The sequence below is a fragment of the Lycium barbarum genome, chromosome 8 (assembly GCF_019175385.1).
Source record: "Lycium barbarum isolate Lr01 chromosome 8, ASM1917538v2, whole genome shotgun sequence".
Lineage (NCBI taxonomy): Eukaryota > Viridiplantae > Streptophyta > Magnoliopsida > Solanales > Solanaceae > Lycium > Lycium barbarum.
The window spans coordinates 112,531,431-112,553,896 of NC_083344.1; the positions used below are offsets into that span (position 1 = coordinate 112,531,431).

Here is a 22,466-nt window from a genome sequence, read left to right on the forward strand (position 1 = left end):
TGTTCAAAGACCTAAAATATATTGGATATCGGGAACTGTATATATTTGCATATTTTAATGAACTCCAAACTTTAGAGGTGATCTTGTTGATTATGGGTAGTCTAAGAATTACATGGGTTGGTCGATACGCAAGAATTTAACCTCTCTGACTTGGGTTTATTTCCCATGAAACCATTTTGATTTGGAATGAAACTGTTGGGTATAGTTAATTAAGACCTTTAAATGTTACTATATGTGTAGATTGACTCTTGTCGCGTGTTGACTGGTTTGCGATACTGTAGCACTATATGCTCTAGCTAAACACTGTGAATGACATGATGTCTACATGGGAATCTATGTTTATGTGTATTGTAGAGATCACCTATTGTGTGGTGCTGTTACATCTTGGGAGGTTATACTAACGGACATTCAGTGAATATTTACTCTATTAGGTCTCTAATATATTATATTTTGTCCTTATTGGACAAGTTTATGATATGGCTACTGTACTTGCGATTTTTTACTGCTTCTGTTATTCTGTTGCATATTGTCTACCAAAGTCGTTTGTCCAGTGATATGGTTGTAATTAAGTTGATTAATAGCTTGAATCTAATACGGTTCAATCCCATTTCCATTCCTTTTTCTAGATCATTATAGACAATTTTAATTACAACATTTTAATGCTATTTTATATAACATGCATTTCAAACTTGATGCATACACATAGTGCTATTTTAATTTTCATAGAACCACCCAAAGTACTACCGATCAATGACACTGTCCAACCACACAATATATGCAGGCAACAAAGTATTCAATCTTGTTTTCCTTTTGTTACTTAAAGTGAGGACATTAAAGCCTCTTATACATGCCCTATATGCTTTTTAAATAGAAAGTACTTTTAAGGATCATATCATATGCGTGTTTACACTATGCTTTTTCAAATAGTTTATACATGAGAATATGTGTGTGTGAAAACATGGAAAATCCGTACCTGAATTAAAAAATATATAATTTCAAATGGTGATTTCAGCCGTTAGTAGTGAAAAGATAACTAGATAAACGCGTAGTTATGTCAAAGTCAAATAAAATTGTTCTTATGTACAGAGTAAACTTATATACACGGGGCATTTAGTAGCTGGTTAGGAACTAAATTATTCATGTATTAAATCTTTTATAAGTAATAGTATGATATTTGATAGCATTCTTTTGCTATGTATAAAATTCAACACACCTAATATTGTGCTTGTTTTGTAATTTAGAAACTCGCATGACTAGTACATGTATAAGTTATTAGAGAACCTATGTATTATTCTATGCAGAATAAAAGATGAAATAACTAAACTCTGCATAGAATAATACACAGATTCTCTCATTACTAATACTTGCATAACTCTAACCAGCTACTACCAAACAGCCCCTAACAGCTAGCGTAAAAAAAATGGACTATCAGGGCCTCCAAAAATATCTAATTAAGAGTCATGAGCAACTCCGATCCTTTTAAATAGGAGTAGTAGGATTCATAATTTTTAAAGTAAGAAGATTTTTTTTGCTACAACAGATAAAAAGTAATCCAATCGTGTTAAATTTCTTTATACTGTGTTGGTGTATTAAGTTAAACTCTTAATCATGCACCAAAAAAAAACAAATAACTCTTAATCCAAATTAAACTAGAGAGATAACTTTTTAAGGTTTGAAAATGGACACAAACTTTTGTAACTTTCGAAGCAACTTTTGATAAAATGCAGAAAATTCAAAAAGCTTAACTTTAAGCCCATGCGGACTCATAGTACATAATATTTGAAAAAATAAATATGAAGGACAGAGAAAACTTGCATAGAATGAGCTTAGTTTGAATCTTTCTCTCAGAAACCTTTCTCTGACGACATTTGCATGTATTAACCTATATATCTATGTGAGGAGTAGGAGGGGACTTAAAAGGGTATCTTCTTTTTGCAATTGTAGCTAAAGATTGATAAAAGAAAATGTCAGTGAGTTAGTAGATATGATTCACAATGTACACTTATATACAAGTATAGTAGTAGTAGTAGTAGTAATGGAATCTAATATAAGACAGTTAATTCTATTTTCTCACCTCACTGCACAAACCAGTTGATGAAGAGTGAAAAAAACTTTCTTTATATTTGCTACCTAAGTAACTTACTAAGAAAAAGATAAAAGGTGAAACCTCAAGCTTTATGGGGGCCAACTTCCTGCTATGGAATCAATCTTAATCTCTGCAAGATTACCTCATTCATACGCCAGTTTTACCCTTCTGTACTACTTTCTCCATTATCCTTTTTCTATTTAAATTCAATGAAATTCTATTCTAATTGAGCACCTAAACACATGAAATCTGTTTTTATCAAATAGTACTTTCGACTCAAATTTTGGAAAAGTATTTGTGTATGTTCTCAAGCGCCTATTACATAGATAAGCTAACCCTGCACATAAAATATGTCACCTTCTTTAATTATACACATCAGCCTTACTTAGAACATTCCTGAGGTTTTACAAATTATCGAGGTTAATGTGTATAATTAAGGAGGTGACATATTTTAAGTGGTAAACGTATCTACATGTTGACGTTTGAGAAGTCGCGCAAAAGTTTTTTAAAAATTTGAGCATAAAGTGTCTAATATGAATACTTTACCATGTGTTCATGCGCTCAGTCCGAACATGCTATAGTTGAGACATAATATTTATTAGAATATGGTGTAAACATAAATATCTATGCTCTAACAGGCTCTGAATCAATAATATTGAGTTCTGATGAACTAGTTGTCAAAGTGTTGTATCCAACCAATTCTAAAATAATGTTTACTTTTTCTATATTGCAAAATCTGATATCCAAATCTTGTATTTGAATCTTCAATCAGAGTAAAACATTGATAATTGTGAAAATTTTGAAAAAATATTTACATTTACATGAAATATTTGACCGTTAGGTAACAACTTTTCTTAAAGAAAGTTTTCTGGTAGATCCATGTATACCAAACCTTCTACGTTTTAAATTCATCTTTGTTGTTATATACAGGCTTATAGTAAACATTAGATTCACAGCTATGGTGACCTAATAATTCCTCTTCCGCTGAAAGTTCCATACAAATCACCAGTAGACCTAACATAAATGCTAGAAATGACAGTTGATGTTATAGCAAATACATATAAAGAAACCAATAGTCGGAATATTTGAATAATTTTTAGTATTCAATAGAGTCGGAATATTGGAACAATTAATATTCAATAGCTAATAATTTATACATTCTGAGGTTGTTTGTATTAGACTTTTATCTCCAGCGACAACACTAACACATACATGTACAAAATTCACGTCATAGTCAGACAAATCTTTTTATTACACCAAGATTTCGATTTTGTACTTTTCTTTCCTTCACGCATTCAGTGTCGAAAACTCAATTTGCCCAAGTCGAATCCAAGACCTCTAATTATAAACATATCATGAACTATGATAAAATGAAATTAAAACATAGATTCTTATTATTTACTTTAACCTAATATCAGTGATATCGAACCATATTTGCTTGAACACCTTGATGATTAGCTCATGATACTCGTCTGAATTCAATGAAAGATAGCAAGCAAGAAGTTCTTCCAAATCCTTTGATGCTCTTATATTATTCTCCATTATCATCTCCACCATTGACTCTCTAAAATCTCTTTGTGGATCTTTAGATGATTTCACCACTGCAAAACTTTCAGAAACTCTAGTCTTCCTTGAAGAAACACTCTTTCTACTTCCTTGAATCTTCTTGTTGTTTGTTATTCTTGGAGAATTCGTTCTCAGCTTCACACCAGTTGTTGAACTCACTGAAACTCTTCTCACTGGATTAATCCTCTGTTCTTTCACAATCCTCTGTTCTTCTTTCACAATCCTCTGTTCCTCTTTCATAATACTTTGTTTTCCATCGAATTTTTCGGACTTGGTTATGATGGGGGGAAGATCAATTTTGGAAACTGATTGAGACCCATGATCAAGATTTATTGTCTCTTTCTTCATCTCATCAATTGTGCAGCCACAAGATGGTGAAATTGAAATCATGGGGTCAATTTTTTCAGCTGAAATCGACGTTTTTTCTAAAGAAGAAGAAGATGATGAGGAGGAGGAAATTGGCGAATTTGGGTATTCTTCAGGGGTAGAATCGGGTTTTGTCCATACAGATTCAAGAGAAGCACGACAACTACAACTTGCTGAAACAGAGGAACCAACAAGTTTTGGAGAATTTTTTCTTCTCGTTGTTGTGCTACGTCTCTTCTTGGAAGATTTTCTTGATGGCTCAGAAAAATGGACAACATTGTCAGAGGCTTTTAGGACAGGATTTTGGGAGAATGTTTCATGGTTATTATTATTATTATCAGGTGGACAGAGGTTTCTTGAAATGTAATATGATTTTCTCTGGTAAGCCAGGTTGTGGTGGGGTTGTCTTTTTTTGTCTGAATGAAGATTTAATGATGATGGTGATGAAGATGAGGTTGTCTGGCTATGGCTTCTGCTTTTGTTATTGCTGCTTTTGCTCATGTCTTTGAGCTTGTAAAACCAAGCATTTGGCATCATATCTGATAATCTGAACCTATAATTTCCCATGTTGAGGACCAAAAGAGCTGCTGCTTATGTTTGTGTTTTCTTTCCTCTCTCTGTACTGAGGGAAATACTGGAGTTAGTAAAGGTACATAAATAAAGAGGAGGGAAAGGGATTAGGAGTGGGGGTGGGCGTGGGACGGGGGTGTGGGCGTGGGGGTGGGTGTGGGACAGGGGAGGGGTGTGATGGATGGGATCAGGAGGAAGAAAAATGAGTCACAAAGTAAATGAAATTGGGCCCCAAGTGTTGAGAGGGCATGGATGGCTTTTTCTAAGTTGGCTTTTGTTTAAGACTAATGGCCTAATAATTATCATAAAGTTAAAGAGATGGCATTGCATTATCATGATTACTAGTTATGTGAGGTCCGTGCTAAGTCCGGACTCAAACTCAAGATATAAAAGTAGATATTTTAACTAAAGAAATATAATTTGTGTTAATACAAGTGTACAACAACAACAACAGCCATATACCCATTGTAGTTCCACAAGTGGGTAGTTATATGAAAGAAAAATTTTCATTCCACTCCTTTAATATTTTAACTTCCATTTTGATAAAATTATTTACTTCAAATCAAATGTGGAGCCATAATTTGACATTTATAACTTATGTATCCTAATTTTCTGAAGTTATTTAATTCTAAATAAATAATCTATACGTAGTTAATGAACTTTTAAGACAAATACATAATTTAACTTGTGCAGCGGATGGAGCTGCTCCTCTCTTAATTAGGGATTAGGGGTTCAAATATGGATATGGAAAAAATCTTTGGAGGAAGCGCTCCCCTCGAAGAGGCGCGATACAGTGCGAATTATCTGGATTAATTGGGCTCAAATGCGGATATCGAGCACCAACCAGAAAACCAAAGAACATGAAAAATGAGGTAGGAGGTTCGATAGCTTTTGAAAAGTAGACCTTAAAAACAAAAAACAAAAAAATTGACTTAAATAAATAAGATTAGGACCTAAAAGTAATTAATTAAAAAAAATTAAAAAAAAAATTGAAAATTATTGTGAGGACTACAAAAATCCCCAGGTTCGATAGCTTTTGAAAAGTAGACCTTAAAAATAAAAAACCAAAAAATTGACTTAAATAAATAAGATTAGGACCTAAAAGTAATTAATTAAAAAGTTTTTAAAAAATTGGGAAATTATTGTGAGGACTACAAAAAAAATTGGAAATTATTGTGAGGACTACAAAAATCTCCAGGTTCGATAGCTTTTGAAAAGTAGACCTTAAAAATAAAAAACCAAAAAATTGACTTAAATAAATAAGATTACGACCTAAAAGTAATTAATTAAAAAGTTTTTAAAAAATTGAGAAATTATTGTGAGGACTACAAAAGTCCTCACATTTGCTCTTATATTATTTAGTAATGTTTGAGATTGACCGTAAGAAAACAGTACTAGCAAATTATTGACTTATGTGACTCTCATACTCCAATTATTATGCTGACTTTCCAGGCCATGAGATGTTCAAATTGGAATTAATCAAACTGAACAAACGGATTTTAAGGCACAAATTTAGATTTATCGAGCTAGTGCTTTCAAATAATAGATAGTTAAAATCAAGCTAAGAGAAATTATGAATTTGACATAGGTAATCTTTAATCACTGTGAGAATTATGTATCTTGGCGCATTGCTTAAGGATACTGCCAAAACAGGTTTTCTTATTGCATCAACCACTAACTTTTAAGCGTAAGAAACTTCAAATGCATATTATAGTGAAAAACTGAAAATATATATAGGTATCCCAACCCACTTTTGGCTGAAATACTTTTACGAAAATATGAATTTTTCTACTGAAGTTATATATTTATTTATTTTTGCTTTATTCGATGTTCGATATTTGTTTTAGGATTCCAATTAATCTGGATTCATACCATAAGGTCCATTAAAGGAGAACGCGCTCTCTATCATAATTTTTTTTTATTTCTAAAGCTCGAACTTGAGATTCTAATTAAAGGTGGAGAAATTCTATCCATCCCGCCACAATCTTTTGTAGTCACCGCAGTTGTTTATTGAACTGAAAGTTTGATGTTGCGTTAGACATTTACGCATTAATATGAACTACTTCCCTCAAAAGTATATATAGCTCTGCCTAACATAACCAGATGAGAAAAAAGAAGAAAAGCAATATTTTTATTTGTAACTTATTGTTAAAAATACTTTCTTTATGAGCGATATTAAAGTTAGTTCCTCATACTGGATAAGGCTAATTTTAATGCATTGGTTAACATCATGACATATGATCGTGAAGTCTGGAAGAAATATAAATATAGTGGTACTGACTTTCCTTTTGTTTTCAACCTGCAAGGAAGATGTATAGAAAGAATTAGATTTTTCAGGACTACATATAAAACTATACTAGCAATATATGCACGTGCGATGCACGGGCCAAGCATGTCTATTTACTTTAATTAGTCAGTCTTTAAGGTTTGTATTTTGAAAATAATTTTTAAAAATATTCTAATTGTTCTTATATATACAAAATGTATTTTATGTACCATCACTTTAGTTGTAATTAAAAGTCTTTGAGATGGAAAGAGTCGGACTTTTTTATCATTATCATGACAATGAAAGTTGATCATTAATGTAAAAGAAAATTAGTAAGAATATGAGGGAAAGTTAATATTTTGATTCTAAAAAAAATCTTTTAAATTCTTTAATATTTTATATGTACACCGACAGGTTGATATCCATTTCAATTAAGTAACTGTTCAGATCCAAACATAAGAACCATTTTGTTGTATATATTGGATTAAAATATGTTTACTAAATTAATTAAAAAATATATTATAATTTTTTATTGTTACAAAGAAATCAAAATTAGAAAGATATATGTTATATCATTAATCACCAAATTTTAATTCTGAAATGAAAATATAAAGTAATACGTTTTATAAATGTAAAGAAACAATAATCAGAGACTGCAAATGAGAGTAAATAAGTAAAGTATTGACAATGAAGGAAAACGGAGATAAATGTCACTCCTTCCCTTTACTTTTTACTTGTCGACGTTAACATATCAAGGGAAAAAAATTCTTCTTCTTATTTTACCCTTCACATTTTCAAATCATTTTCTGAGGCTATTGACACTATATACCAATAAATATGGATATTATGATAAAATATATACTTTATTTATTCATTTTCAAAGAACGTGAAAATCAAAAGTGAACAAGTTATGTGTAGGAGCATTAAAATAACTTTTGGTACAAATTTGCATTGTTATTGTCCGTCCTCTCTTCATGTTTAAAGTATTGACAAAGAAAGAAAACGTGGATAATAGAAATAGAAAAGAAAATAAATATCTAATAGAAAAATAGACATATATTTTTAGTGATGTGGCCAAGTAATATGGACGAAGAGAGCACTTCATTTTTATTAATTCTTAAAGAACTTGAAAAGTCAAGTATAGTAATGTGGCCAAGTAATATAGGACGGAAGGAGTACTTCATTTATTAATTCTTTAATAACGTGAAAAGTCAAAAGTGCACAGAGGAAATAAATATGCGACGGAAAAATTAAAATAGAAGTGCACACGTGTATACATGAGAAGAGAATAAATATTCAGTATTATGGCATATATCCACGTGGAATTTATTAATTCTCAAAGAATGTGAAAAGTCAAAAATGAACAAATTAAAGTGCACGGAGGAAATAAATTTGTGTAGGAAAATTAAAATTGAACTGCATATGTCTATACATGAGAAGAGAATAAATATTCAGCTAGAACACAAAAAATCAAAAGTGAACAAGTAAAAGTGCACAGAGGAAATAAATGTGTCGGAGAATTAAATTTGAAGTGCATACGTCTATACATGAGAAGGGAATTAAATATTAAGTACTATGACACATGTCTACGTTAATATGGACGAAGGGAGTACTTTATTTTTATTAATTCTTAAAGAACGTGAAAAGTCAAGTATAGTAATGTGGCCAAGTAATATAGGACGGAAGGAGTACTTCATTTATTAATTCTTTAATAACGTGAAAAGTCAAAATGAACAAGTAAAAGTGCACGGAGAAATAATTATGTGTCGGAGAATCAAAATAGAAGTGCACACGTGTATACATGAGAAGAAAATAAATATTCAACACTATGGCCTATATCCACGTGGAATTTATTAATTCTCAAAGAATGTGAAAAGTCAAAAGTGAATAAATTAAAGTGCATGGAGGAAATAAATTTATGTAGGAGAATTAAAATTGAACTGCATATGTCTATACATGAGAAGAGAATAAATATTCAACTAGAACACGAAAAGTCAAAAGTGAACAAGTAAAAGTGCACGGAGAAAATAAATGTGTCGGAGAATTAAATTTAAAGTGCATACGTCTATACACGAGAAGAGAATAAATATTAAGTACTATGACACATGTCTACATGGAATATAAAAATAGTTGGATAAAGTGTCCAAATTATATAGCTCATGGTACAAGAAGTTAATGCGCGTATAATTCGTGAAGTTGTTGGTACAAGCTTGGGGAGCCGTGTTCGTTCCCCCAAGCCGCTTATATATATTGTATTGTATGTATGTAAAAGCATATATGTCTATGTATAATAAGTGCCAAGGAGGGACGAACACAACAGTCCCTCCTTGTACCCACTACTTTTTAAATTGTACCCGCAGTGAATATTTGTATCAAAAGTTATATAACTTGTACATTTTATTCAATTATTTTTATCCACATAGACATATGTCATAATACTTAATATTTATTCCCTTCTCATATATAGACATATGCACTTCAAATTTAATTCTCCGACGTATTTATTTCCTCCGTGCACTTTTACTTGTTCACTTTTGACTTTTCGTGTTTTAACTGAAAATTTATTCTCTTCTCGTGTATAGACATATGCAGTTCAATTTTAATTTTCCTACACAAATTTATTTCCTCCATGCACTTTTACTTGTTCATTTTTGACTTTTTACTTCTTATAGAAAAAGTACCAAAAGCTATATAACTTGTACACTTTATTCAATTTTTTTTATATCCCACGTACACATATGTCATAATACTTAATATTTATTCCCTTCTCATGTATAGACGTATGCACATCAAAATTAATTCTTCGATATATTTATTTCCTTCGTGCACTTTTACTTGTTCACTTTTAACTTTTCCTGTTCTAACTGAATATTTATTCTCTTCTCATGTATAGACATATGCAGTTCAATTTTAATTCTCCTACACAAATTTATTTCCTCCATATACTTTTACTTGTTCACTTTTGACTTTTTGTGTTCTAGCTGAATATTTATCTCTTATCATGTATTGACATATGCAGTTCAATTTTAATTCTCCTACGCAAATTTATTTCCTCCATGCACTTTTACTTGTTCACTTTTAGCTTTTTACATTTCTATCTATATTATTTTTCTATATATAATAAGCGGCTTGGGGGGGACGAACACGGCTCCCTAAGCTTGTACCAACAGCTTCACGAATTGTACCCACATTAAATTCTTGTACCATGAGCTATATAATTTGTACACTTTATCCAACTATTATTATATCCCATGTAGACATGTGTCATCGTACTTAATATTTATTCCCTTCTCATTTATAGACGTATGCACTTTAAATATTTATTTCCTCCATGCACTTTAATTTGTTCACTTTTGACTGTTCACATTCTTTGAGAATTAATAAATCTCACGTGGATATATGTCATAGTACTGAATATTTATTCTCTTCTCATATATACACGTGTGCATTTCTATTTTAATTCTCCGACACATATTTATTTCTTCTGTGCACTTTTACTTGTTCAATTTGACTTTTCACGTTATTTAAGAATTAATAAATGAAGTACTCCTTCCGTCCCATATTACTTGGTCACGTTACTATACTTGACTTTTCGCGTTCTTTAAGAATTAATAAAAATGAAGTACTCCCTTCGTCCATATTAACGTAGACATGTGTCATACTCCTTAATATTTAATAAGCAGCTTGGGGGGGACGAACACGACTCATAAGTGGCTTGGGGGTACGAACACAGCTGCCCAAACTTGTACCAAAAGCTTAACAAATTGTACACCCAATGAATGCTTATACCATAAGCTATATAACTTGTACATTTTACCCAACTATTTTTTAATCCCACGTGGACATTTCTAATATGTCATAGTACTTAATATTTATTCCATAGACATATGCATTTCAATTTTAATTCTCCGACACATTTATTTCCTCCGTGCACTTTTACTTGTTCGCTCTTGACTTTTCGCGTTCTTGAAAAATATAATATGTGTGTGTCCAAATTACTTGTTCATTTATAAAACCAAAATAAAATTAATCCTTTCTAATCAATATTCTTGAAAATAGTCTATTGGAGAGAGACTATGACAAATGTCTAAGCGGATAAAAAAGTAGTTGGTTAAAATGTGCAATTTATATAATTTTTTGTACAAATTTGCATTGCTATTGTTCGTCCTCTTTCCACGTTTAAAGTATTAAGAAAGAAGGAAAACTCTTTGTCAATACTTTACTTATCTCACTCTCTTTTGCATTCTCTGATTATTGTTTCTTTACATTTATAAAATGTATTAGTTTATATTTTCATTTCGGAATTAAAATTTGGTGATTTACGATATAACATATCGCATTTCTAATATGTCATAATACTTAATATTTATTCCCTAGATGTATGCACTTCAATTTTAATTATCCGACACATTTATTTCCTCATATTTTTTAATTAATTTAATAAAAATATTTATTAGTTTTGCTTTTAAAAAAACCAATATATACAACAATGGTTCTTACGTTTGGATCTGAACAGTTAATTGATTGAGATGGATATCAACTTGTCAGTATACATATAAGATATTAAACAATTTAAAAGAAAAAATCTAAAATCAAAATATTAATTTTCCCTCACCTTCTTACTAATTTTCTTTTTCACATTGATGAACAACTTTCATTGTCATGATTATGACAAATTTTTAAAAATTATTTACAAAATACAAATCTCAAAGGCAGGCTAATTAAAGTGAATAAACATGTGCACGGGCATATATGGATAGTATATATATAATGTCCTGAATATGGTATTACATGTGTTCTCTTTCTGTGTATGCCAACTGCCAACACAATTATGGTGTATAATATTTCTACGCACCTTTAAGTGTGAAATTTTGTGATAAAGAGCCCATTAAGATCTTAGGTTTAATTGCAAATAAAATATGATTTTTCCTCCTTAATTTTGGTTCTTATGTTATTGTTAAACTCCAATTTAGTTCTCGTGATATTCAACTAAATATTTAACATTCAATGCAGACTTAACGAATGTTGAATTGGAAGTTCATAGAATTTACAAGCATTTGTTAGTAGATGGATCAAGATTCAAGACAATAAATTCTACCAATAGAAAGTCTACTGTACATAGTTTGCAACTACGGAGCTTAATTTACAATTTATGGATAATTGAGGGACCAAGCACATATACCATGCACCCCCCATTCAACCCACAAAAGAAAGTTGTTAGGACTTAGAGTAGCAATTACCATTTTGAACTCTTAATCATATATACTATTTTTTCCCTTAAATAATTCCGTCTTTTTCTATTAATATTTTCAATTCTAACGTGAGACTATCCGTGGAAAAATCAAACGTTGCTGCTCAATTTTAAGAAGTAATTGATATTCGCTTTTTAATTGCACTTCCTTAATTTACAAATCACAATGTATTGAAAATGAGATAGACCTACTTACATGCATGTGTATGTACATTTGACAGTTTTCATGATGTCGGACTAAACAATGGTGACCTTCTATATATTTGTTTGGTCACTTCACTGACAATTAATTCTTACAACTTTAAATAATGAATTTGAGTTATTGTGCCATGTGATCGCTAGTCTTTCACAATAAGAATACAATATATTTTGATACTTTTTCATATTTTTAAAATTGAAGTTGGCGAATTTTGCATGAATCTACAATTATGTAATGTAACAAAAGGTTAATGTTCTACTAACAAATAGAATGTCTAATAGTGCACATCGGTTGGATATTGTGAAGACCAAAGATTTAAAATATATCAACAATTGAAAGATCCAAATTGACTCAATAACGATAAGCATTTTTAATTTATTCGTGTATATATGTGAAATAAAATTACTTTTGCCTCCAATGTAGAAGTTTTGTTATATATTATGTAAATATGTAACACAAATGAGTTATCGATGAGTAATTAAGGATGACTCTCAATACGTTTTCTAGTAATTATACACACTAATCTCTACCAATTTGGAGAAGTAATTTAGGGTTTCTTTAAAATTGCACTTAAATTAATAGGATAATAAGATAGACATACATTTATGAAATTGAGCAAGCTCTATACATGCATCAATTAATAAATATTAAACATATACAGTAATTACTGGTAAATTTCTATGACAAGCATCAATTCGTAGCATGATTAAATGATAATTAACCTGCTATAATTATAGGTTAAATTACTCTTTACACTACCAATTTATATATAAGTTATATTCTATTACAAAGTTAGATATGTAAGTACTTGTGATCATGGTGCTGAACATGCATGCACTTTGATATTGCCTTGAATCATTGGTTGTCTTGGTTGAAATGTGCAAATGGCTACACTTACATTTGGTCCGTAGCTAATTTTGTGCAATTGATTCTTTAGCTTTACTAGTGAAAGCTATGTTGAAAAGTTCTTTTCATGCTCTTCTGATGAAAAACCACAGGCCTATATGTATATGCGTTAATGTATAAGCTTCACGTATTTTTGTGTATCGTCCAAAAGTTTTGCTCGTGTGGAAAGTCCAAGTCATTAGCTATCTTCTCAATTAACAGCTTGCATTGAGGAGATCAGCGGCAGGACAAGTCAATTCAAGAAAACCAAAAAAAGACATCAATAATTTAGGCTTATATGACATATTGACGGTACGTGTGTTTTTGCATGAAGTTACATGACATACATATCATAGAAGTGAACCAGTTTTCTCCGATCAGTTCGGGACCTTCGTTGGAAAATTACACTGTGTAGATATGTAAAAAAAAAAAATATGTTATATACTATGTCTCGAATGAATCCCCTTAATATCTTCGTATTCTTACTTTTTCATATTTTGACACCCTTCGTAAAAAAAATTAGTTCCACCACTGTTTCTTACTACATTTTTTTCTTTAGGCGTTCACTATCCGGAATAAGCTCGATCGATCTGGATTCGTGTCAAGTTGGCCATCTATTGTAAAACGCTTTTAAAAAAGATGTTATTTCGTTCTTAGGCTCGAAACTTGAAACTCCTGATTGATTAAGAGTGGAGGGATTCTAATCATCTCACCATACTCTCGACAATAAGTCAATAACTGTCCTACTAATTAATAATCATGGGCATGTTCAACCGTGGCTTACTTGGAAAGTTAATTTGTTTCTTTTTCCCCCTTTCACGTAGTTGACTGAGGGTCGATATCTTTTCCTTTTAACTCGAGGACCATTTGATATATCAATATATCATGTTTAGAACTAATCTGGACTGGTACTTAAAGTTTATTCCCTACAGTACTTCTACAAGTGATGAAATGTTTGTCTCAAACACACAATTTGACGAACCAAAAAAGTTCAGCCGTAAGCCCGAAGTGACATGGTTTTGGCAATCTCATTAATTAGCTTGCTGTACATATTGTACATGGATGACACGTTTTCACCAATAGTATCTTTCTTTTTTCCTTGCTGATGCATAATTACTATTTTCTTTGTCCCAGTTTATGTGATTAAGTGTTTAGAGTATGAAGATTAAAATACTTAATTTTATTATGAATTGGGGTGTAAATATTTAAAATAAAATTTTCTTTTTTAAAGAAAATTACACGAAAAGTGCTACAAATCATGAAACCAACGTAACATAACTAATGATTCAAATTATTAAACAAGTTTGAGAAACTTGTAATTAAAGAAAAACTGTTTGATTCTTCAAACAGTAACATCTTCACATAAATGAATGGAGGTATTTTTTTTCTGTTAAACTTTTTTAGACAGTAACATTAACTTTTAAATGGTTACCCACTGTTTTTCCCTTTTGTGACTCAGACTTCCTACCTATGAGTGGAATATGGAAAAGAATATCACTAGAGCAACCTACATATAAAGTTCAACTTTACTTCGACTAATTTGAAATATAACACATTTATCTTTCAGTTAATTAACAAGAAAATGGAGCTCACAAAACATAATTCATTTTTTTTTTCAAATCCTGAACCAGGGTAGAAAGGTGGATTGGGCCTTTCTCCACGGGAAACAAAAAAAAAATATATGACCAACTAGCTATAGAATACCATTTACTATTTTTTTTACGAATAAATAATTTTTTAATAAATATAATTGGAATTGGTCAAAAATACATGGCAGAGGTAATACATAAAATTTGAGCAAGATTTGAGGTCATTTGCGCTGATTTGAAGGGGGAAAAAATCGCCGAAATCGAGTTGAAAAAATATCTGCGACACATGTATAACATTGTATATTCATGTATATCACACACAGGTATACATAGATATACACACATATATATAGAGGATGTACATGGATACATGAAGGGAACACACAGTTATACTTGACAAAACCTCCTTCTTTCTTTGAATTATAGCTCAAATTTCAACTCAAACCACATTATGTCTCCACCAAAATCACCCCAAAATTGAGATTCAAACTCCTTTAAGTTGTTTCCAACATAATCCAATAACATCCGATTGAAACAAATCACAATTGTGCTGATCCAAAAAAAAAATTACCCAAGCTCCGAGTTTCTTCAATGGCTTTTGGTGGAGATTTAGCTCTTCTTCTGTACTTTCCAAGCAATCAAACAGCGTTCTATTTGTGAAATTAACGTAGAATGAAATGTTTGTGTTGATTTTTGTGAAGAAATTTGCATGAACTCCGTAGCATCTAAAACTCTTGCAAGTCTTGAGAAATGTTATCGAGGCATTATTTTCTTGGAAATTGTTTTGTTGGGCAGCCCATATCTAAAGAAAGGGGTCATTTGCACTTTTGGCCCTATTTTGTGCTGGTCTTTAATTTTTGTCATTCATAACAAACAACTTTTTAGCTCGACATAAGTTTATATTTCACATTTAATATCTCACAAATTATACCGCGTGCCCTTACAAAATGCCCTAAGGCATAAATTCAATTTTGAATGGGGTAAAAATTAAAGACCAGCTTCATTTGAGGAATAACCGTAAAATTAAATGTGAAGAAAGACAGGCGGCCAAATTCTGATGGCAATGCAGAGAAGGTCCACATTAATTACTTAGCCCCAACCCACTGTATTTTTGTCCCAATATAATCCAGATATTCAATCTCTTTTTCTTTTTATATAATTTCTCTGTAAATATATAAGGGATGAGTATTCTGGAATAAGTAATGGAAAAATGTTATAAATACACCGTGTTGTGGATGTCCATTTAAATATACAGTCAACTGGATAAGCTTACAATTATGCAGACAGCTTGCAATTAGCTCAAGCAGGCAGCTTCCTGAAAAGCCTTGCAGCAGCTTCCTCAGGCTTGCAATCAAGCAGGCAGCTTGCAAGTAGCTTAAACAGATAGCTTGCAAGTAGCTTAAGGAAGCAGCTTGCCAGCAGCTTCTAAAAAGTCTCGCAACAGCTTCCTGAAAAGCCTCGCAGCTGCTTCTTTTCCTCTATAAATAGGATGTCAATTCAGTTCATTTGTATATCAGTTCAAAGTTGAATAATATATCAGTCTCTCTCTATAACTTGTCTCTGGTGAATTTACTTTATAGTCTTTATTTTATAACACGTTATCGCACGAGACTTTGTCATCTCGAGCAAATACTTTAAAAGCTTCGAAGGTATAGTCTTCTCTTTCTTAATTAATGGCAAATCTTTCTAAACGTGAATTTGTTGCCCTGGATATATAGGGCAAAATCTACGTGTCTTGGGTACTTGATGCTGAAATTCATCTTGATGCGATGGGTCTGGCAGACACCATCCAAATTAAAAATCAGGCATCAAATCAAGACCATGCCAAGGCAATGATATTCCTCCGCCATCACCTTGATGAGGGCTTGAAATTGGAATATCTCACTATTAAAGATCCTTTTATGTTGTGGAATAATTTAAAAGATAGATATGACCACCTGAAGATGGTCATTCTTCCACAAGCACGTTTTGATTGGATCCATTTGTGGCTACAAGATTTTAAATCCATCTGTGAGTATAATTCCTCAATGTTTAGAATTATATCTCAGCTGAAATTATGTGGTGAAAATATCACTGATAATGATATGCTGGAGAAAACTTTCACCACTTTCCATGCCTCGAATGTGCTCCTACAACAGCAATATCAAGAGATGGGGTTCAAAAAGTATTCTGAACTAATTTCATATCTTCTTGTAGCCGAACAAAATAATGGGTTATTAATGAAAAATCATGAAAGCCGACCTACTGGTTCTAGTCCTTTCCCTGAAGTGAATGAGACTAACTTTCACCAAGAACCAAGCTAAGCGTGGAAAAGGCCGTGGCCCCAATCCTCGTTGTGGCCCTAGCAGTGGCCATGACGGTGGTGGAGGGAAAAGCTATAATCATGATGATCGCCTTGCACCAAATAAATCCCTTCTTTTTGAAGGATGAAAAACATGAAGTGGTGCAAAGGAGAAACCCATAAGATAAATGCCACAGATGTGGTGGTAAAGGCCATTGGGCACGTGCTTGTCGTACGCCAAGACACTTGGTTGAGCTTTATCAAGCCTCCCTAAAAAGGGCATAAAAGAATGCTGAAGCAAATTTTGTTTCTGAAAATAATGATGACTTCATGCATTTGGATGTAGCTGATTACTTTGCACTCCCAGAAATAGATCTTGTAATCAGAGATGAATCTGGAGAAACTTAAATGTTTTAATTCATGTTGTTTGTATAATCATGTTAATACTTAAAGTTAAGACATGTTTTGTTTTAGTAATCTGGTTTGTACGGTTATGAGTTTTGTAAATCAAGTGTAAATCATGTTTTGGTAATAATATTTACTACAATGTTCACTTTGTGTATATTTTTTCATTTTGAAGAAAATATGGGCGTTCCTCAAATATTGTTTGGATCAATGATCGAAGATACTTGTGTGATTGATAGTGGAACAATGCATGCCATACTTGTGTGGAGAAATATTTTGCTTACTTGCTTAGAAGAAAGGCAAATGTTACTACAATTTCTGGTAATTCAAAACTGATTGAAGGCTCTAGAAGTGCTATTATATTTCTGTATAAGGGGACGAAACTTGTTATAGAAGATGCATTGTTCTCTTCTAAATCCCCGAGAAACTTGTTGAGTTTCAAAGATTTCCGTCGGAATGGGTATCACGTTGAGACATTAAATGAAATTACTGTTGAATATCTTGGTATTACCAAGAATGTCTCCGGCCAGAAATATGTTTTGGAGAAATTAACTTTGTCTTCTGGTTTGTATTATGCAGAAATTAGTACAGTTGAAGCACACTCTATTGTAAACCAAAAGTTTACTGATTCAAGTACTTTTGTGCTTTGGCATGACCGAATGGATCATCTTGGATCACTAATGATGAGGCGAATCATTGAAAATTCAAATGGGCATCCACTTAAGAACCTGAAGATTCTTGAAAGTGGTGAATTTTCATGTGTTGCTTGTTGTCAAGGCAAATTGATAACATGACCAGCGCCAATGAAAGTTGGTATTGAATTTCTTGCCTTTCTAGAACGTATACATGAGGATATATGCGGACCTGTTTGTTATACCCCGTAATTTTATACGTCGAGTTATTCGCAAGAGAATCGACTCAAGTTAAAGACGGGATCATTTTCGGGCACGAAACAAAAATCTTTAATTTCCGGTCTCTATTAGAAAATGAATTGCTTATGAATTTTACTTAGTGTAAAAATATTAATGGAAAGTTGGGATTAATTTACCATGATTAGATTATTAAGTGGGGATTAGTGATTAATTAATCTAATTATCGAAAAGTTGGCCCTACGACACGTGGCGAGATTTGGTTGGACTTGAATAAAGATGGACACATGTCATGAAAATTGACACATGTCCACTTTGTAAAGATAATATATAAGTATAAGTGGATGACTAAGTCATTACATATTCCACAAATTAATCTTGCAAATTAGGTTTTAGAGAGAAGGGCTCTCAAGCCTAGAGAGAGAAAGAAGTTCCCGCGCACTATTCACGGCGGCGCTACTGTTCACGCCGCCACTGTTCACGGCCAGCCCATTTTTGCCCCCTTCTACACAATTAATTGGAGAGATTTGAAGATTAAGAGGAGGAAAAAGATGGAGCTCATGGTAGCCATGGCTTTCTTGAAGACATTTCATGGTGAAAAATTAGAGCTTGTCTCTAAGGTAAGATTTAATTCTTTTCTACATGTTTTGGAGGTAGTTTAGACTTGTATAGCTTGGTAGATGTGTGTTGAATACAAACGGGTTATGTATGTTGATGTTGAATTATAAATTGAGCCGTGTAAGGGGGGGGTGTTTTGAGTAAGAATGATGAATTGATTTTAGTAGCATTATGGAGGAATTAAATGGTTAAATTTAAAGTTGTGTTGTTTTATGGACATGTTGTTATCCTTGCTGAATTGAAAGGATTAAGGGTATGATTATGCTCATATGATTATTGTTGTTGTTATCATGGATTATGTGATGAGAATGAAGGAATTTAATGGTTAGAGTTGGAGTTAAATTTGTTGTGGGTTGTTATAAGGATTATAATGATAATAATGTGGTTTACTTGCATATGGATAGATGATGTAGTTGTGGTGTAGCTGCTGCAGTATTTCATTAAATTTGCTGAAAAGATTGCATGAAATACGGTATAAGGAGTGAAAAGGGGGCTGCTCTACGTTAGGGGGCTGTTTTCGGCCATAGATGGAAAAATTGTGGATTGTTGGAAATATTATGTGAATTGTTTAGAATGTTCTTGGATGTTGTTAGTATGGGTTTGGGTTAGTATTTGAATGTATAAGTGTTGATGTTGGCTTTGAGGTAAACCGTTGAATTGAATATTTGGAAAGTTGTCGTATGGTGTAAAAAAGAGCTATTAATGTTATTTTGCCTTTCGAATTGATTATCGATGTTGCTAGGTTGGTTATTGTGGTTGTTGTTGCTGATTTTGAGCTAGTTAAATTCTCGGGTTAGCCTATTTACAGGGGAAGTGCTGCCGAATTTTCTGTAGAATTTAGAATTAGTTTGGAATAAATGGCTTAAGTACCTATGGCTAATGTTTGATATTCGTTGGCGTATTCATAGGCCTTGGGGAGCCCGAGGCGTAGGTTGGGATTAACTTTAGTTGGGCAAACTTGGAGCGCGTACGAGGTATGTAAAGCGCAACCCTTCTTTCTTTTGGCATGCCTTAGTTTTCAATAGGCTAGATTATAAGCCTTGAGGAAAATTCTAAGATTCGAAATCCGAGCATGTTATGAGCCTTATAAATATTCCTTGGCACTCTTATGTATGATTTGATGAAATATGAACCATTATGTCTTTGAAATAATCGCTTTCCGAACTTTGCATAAAAAGGTTTCACTTTAAAGAATTTCGTAATTTGTAAACGTCATATCTTTCACAGAAAGGCTCGGATTGCTTCAATAATTTTTGTAGAAGTTTATATGGCATATAATGAGTATGTTTTCCATAGGCGGGCCCGACTCGGGTAAATACCCGTCCGTGAGCCCCGCGACTTTCCTTTATGTAATTCGGGAACTTTTGAAAGAATTCGTTATGACTATTATTTCGATTTTCAAGTATGATCATTTTACTTATATTTGAGTCTATGATAATGATTTTATGCATATGGTTACTCATGACTCTACTCGTGCGTTCTGTTATATCTTTCGCCGGTTCCCGGGCCGGTTCTGTTATCGTGCGTGCTTTGATATACTCCGAAGTTATGCTGTGTTTATGGTTCTCCGAGCTACTCGCAAACGAGGGTCGGGTTCCACATATATTTGGTGTTATGTTGTGTATGGCGTTATGTTGTGATGTGATATGTGACGGGGATACAGAGATTTGAAATTTTCTGGTGTTATGCTGTGTTATGGCGCCATCGACGGGTGGGCGACCATATTCTTCTGTACCTTATGCATGACTTATATTTTGAAAGTAAACATTTTGATATGTTGGATTGGTACTTATGTTTGGTACTTCCATTTCGTTTATGTCTCAGATTTTCTTTCTGTATATTCTGCTTTGCATACTCAGTACATATTTCGTACTGACCCCCTTTCTTCGGGGGGCTGCGTTTCATGCCCGCAGGTACAGACGCACAGTTTGGTGATCTACCCATTTAGGACACCCTCTTCTGCTGTTTGGAGTGCTCTTCTCATTTCAGAGCACACATTTTGGTATATATTCGTTCGCTATGTATATATGTATTTGTTCAGGGGCACGGCGGGGCCCTGTCCCGCCATATGATTCGGTTTGTCTGTTTAGAGGTCTGTAGACGTATTTGTGGGTGTGTGTGCCTACTTCTGTACGGATGTGTTTGCATGACTCTATTCGTTATGGCAGCCTCGTCGGCGTGCATTTTGTATATGTTGTGGCAGCCTTGTCGGCGTGCATTTGTATATGCGTTTTGGGCCGTTGTGCCATTTGACAGCCTTGTCGGCTTTTGACATATTTGATAGCCTTGCCGGCTTTTTGACATCTATACATCTATATCCGCATACGGTTGCGTTGAGATGTGTTTGAACAGTTTGATATAGTTTGAGACGGCATATAGTAATTATGGCCGTATATGCTATTTGTGTGTGATCAAATATGGATAGGTATGTCAGGGTGCCCAAGTAGGGCGCCAGTCACGGCCTACGGGGTTGGGTCGTGACACTGTTCACCCACCTTATGGGTCATTTAGATATTTTATGGTCCTAATAGACGCATCTTCAAGGTGGTCCCATGCGTGCCTCTTATCATCTCGTAACCTGGCGTTTGTGAAATTATTGGCAGAAATAATACGCATAAGGGCACAGTTCCCAGGTTATCCCATTAAGGCTATACGTCTCGATAATGCTGGAGAATTTACATCCCAAGCCTTTAATGATTATTGTTTATCAGTTGAGATAAAAGTTTAACATCTTGTGGCTTATATTCATACTAAAAATGGCCTTGCTGAGTCATTTATTAAGCGCCTGTAATTAATAGCAAGACCACTACTTATGAAAACACGGTTGCCCACTACTGTCTGGGGTCATGCTATCTTACATGCAACATCGCTTATTCGTTTCAAACCGACTCATTATAATAAATACTCTCTGTCATAATTAGTATTTGGCTATGAATCAAATATTGCTCATCTCCAAATCTTTGGTTGTGTTGTATATGTGCCGGTTACACCACCACATCGCACTAAGATGGGCCCCCAAAGAAGGTTAGGAATATATATTGGATTTGAATCACCCTCTATTATTCGCTACCTTGAACCTTTGAAGGGAGATTTATTCACTGCTCGATTTACAGATTGTCGGTTTGATGAAATGAATTTTCCACAATTAGGGGGGAGAGAAAAGGGAAATCAAAAGACAAATTGAGTGAAAAGTTTCATCACTCTCTCATTTTGATCCACATTCCCCTGTTTGTCCAAAAGATCATCCATCTGCAGAAAATAGCAAATCAGATTCTGAATGCATTTACTGATTTGAAAAGGATAACTAAGTCACATATTCCTGCAGAGAATGCACCTATCCGAATTGATGTCCCAAAAGGACAGTCTTCTAGTGCCATAGATTCTGAATCTCATACACGTCTGAAGCGTGGAAGACCATTGGGTTCCAAGGATAAAAATCCTAGAAAAAGAAGCATGAAAAATGATCAAAATGACACTAGAAAAGGATCTAACGGTGAGATTCAAGATCTAATTAA

The 22,466-nt window shown here is 33.1% G+C and overlaps 1 protein-coding gene and 1 long non-coding RNA gene across 2 annotated transcripts; one reads left to right on the plus strand and one right to left on the minus strand.

Annotated features, from left to right (window-relative positions):
- Window positions 1–3,206: 3,206 nt before the first annotated feature.
- Window positions 3,207–4,656, minus strand: LOC132606749 (transcription repressor OFP1-like). Its single transcript, XM_060320370.1, has one exon. It carries the CDS (start codon window positions 4,583–4,585, stop codon window positions 3,485–3,487), a length of 1,101 nt encoding a protein of 366 aa, XP_060176353.1. The 5' UTR covers window positions 4,586–4,656; the 3' UTR covers window positions 3,207–3,484.
- Window positions 4,657–18,743: 14,087 nt separating this feature from the next.
- LOC132605286 (uncharacterized) lies at window positions 18,744–21,254 on the plus strand. Its single transcript, XR_009569131.1, has 3 exons — window positions 18,744–18,953; window positions 19,860–19,925; window positions 20,865–21,254. It is a non-coding gene; the product is annotated as an uncharacterized LOC132605286 (long non-coding RNA).
- The last annotated feature ends 1,212 nt before the right edge of the window (window positions 21,255–22,466 follow it).

What these genes read in the sequence shown, in the direction of transcription:
- LOC132606749 (XM_060320370.1), bottom strand. Translation starts at nt 4,585, where the DNA reads ATGGGAAATTATAGGTTCAGATTATCAGATATGATGCCAAATGCTTGG.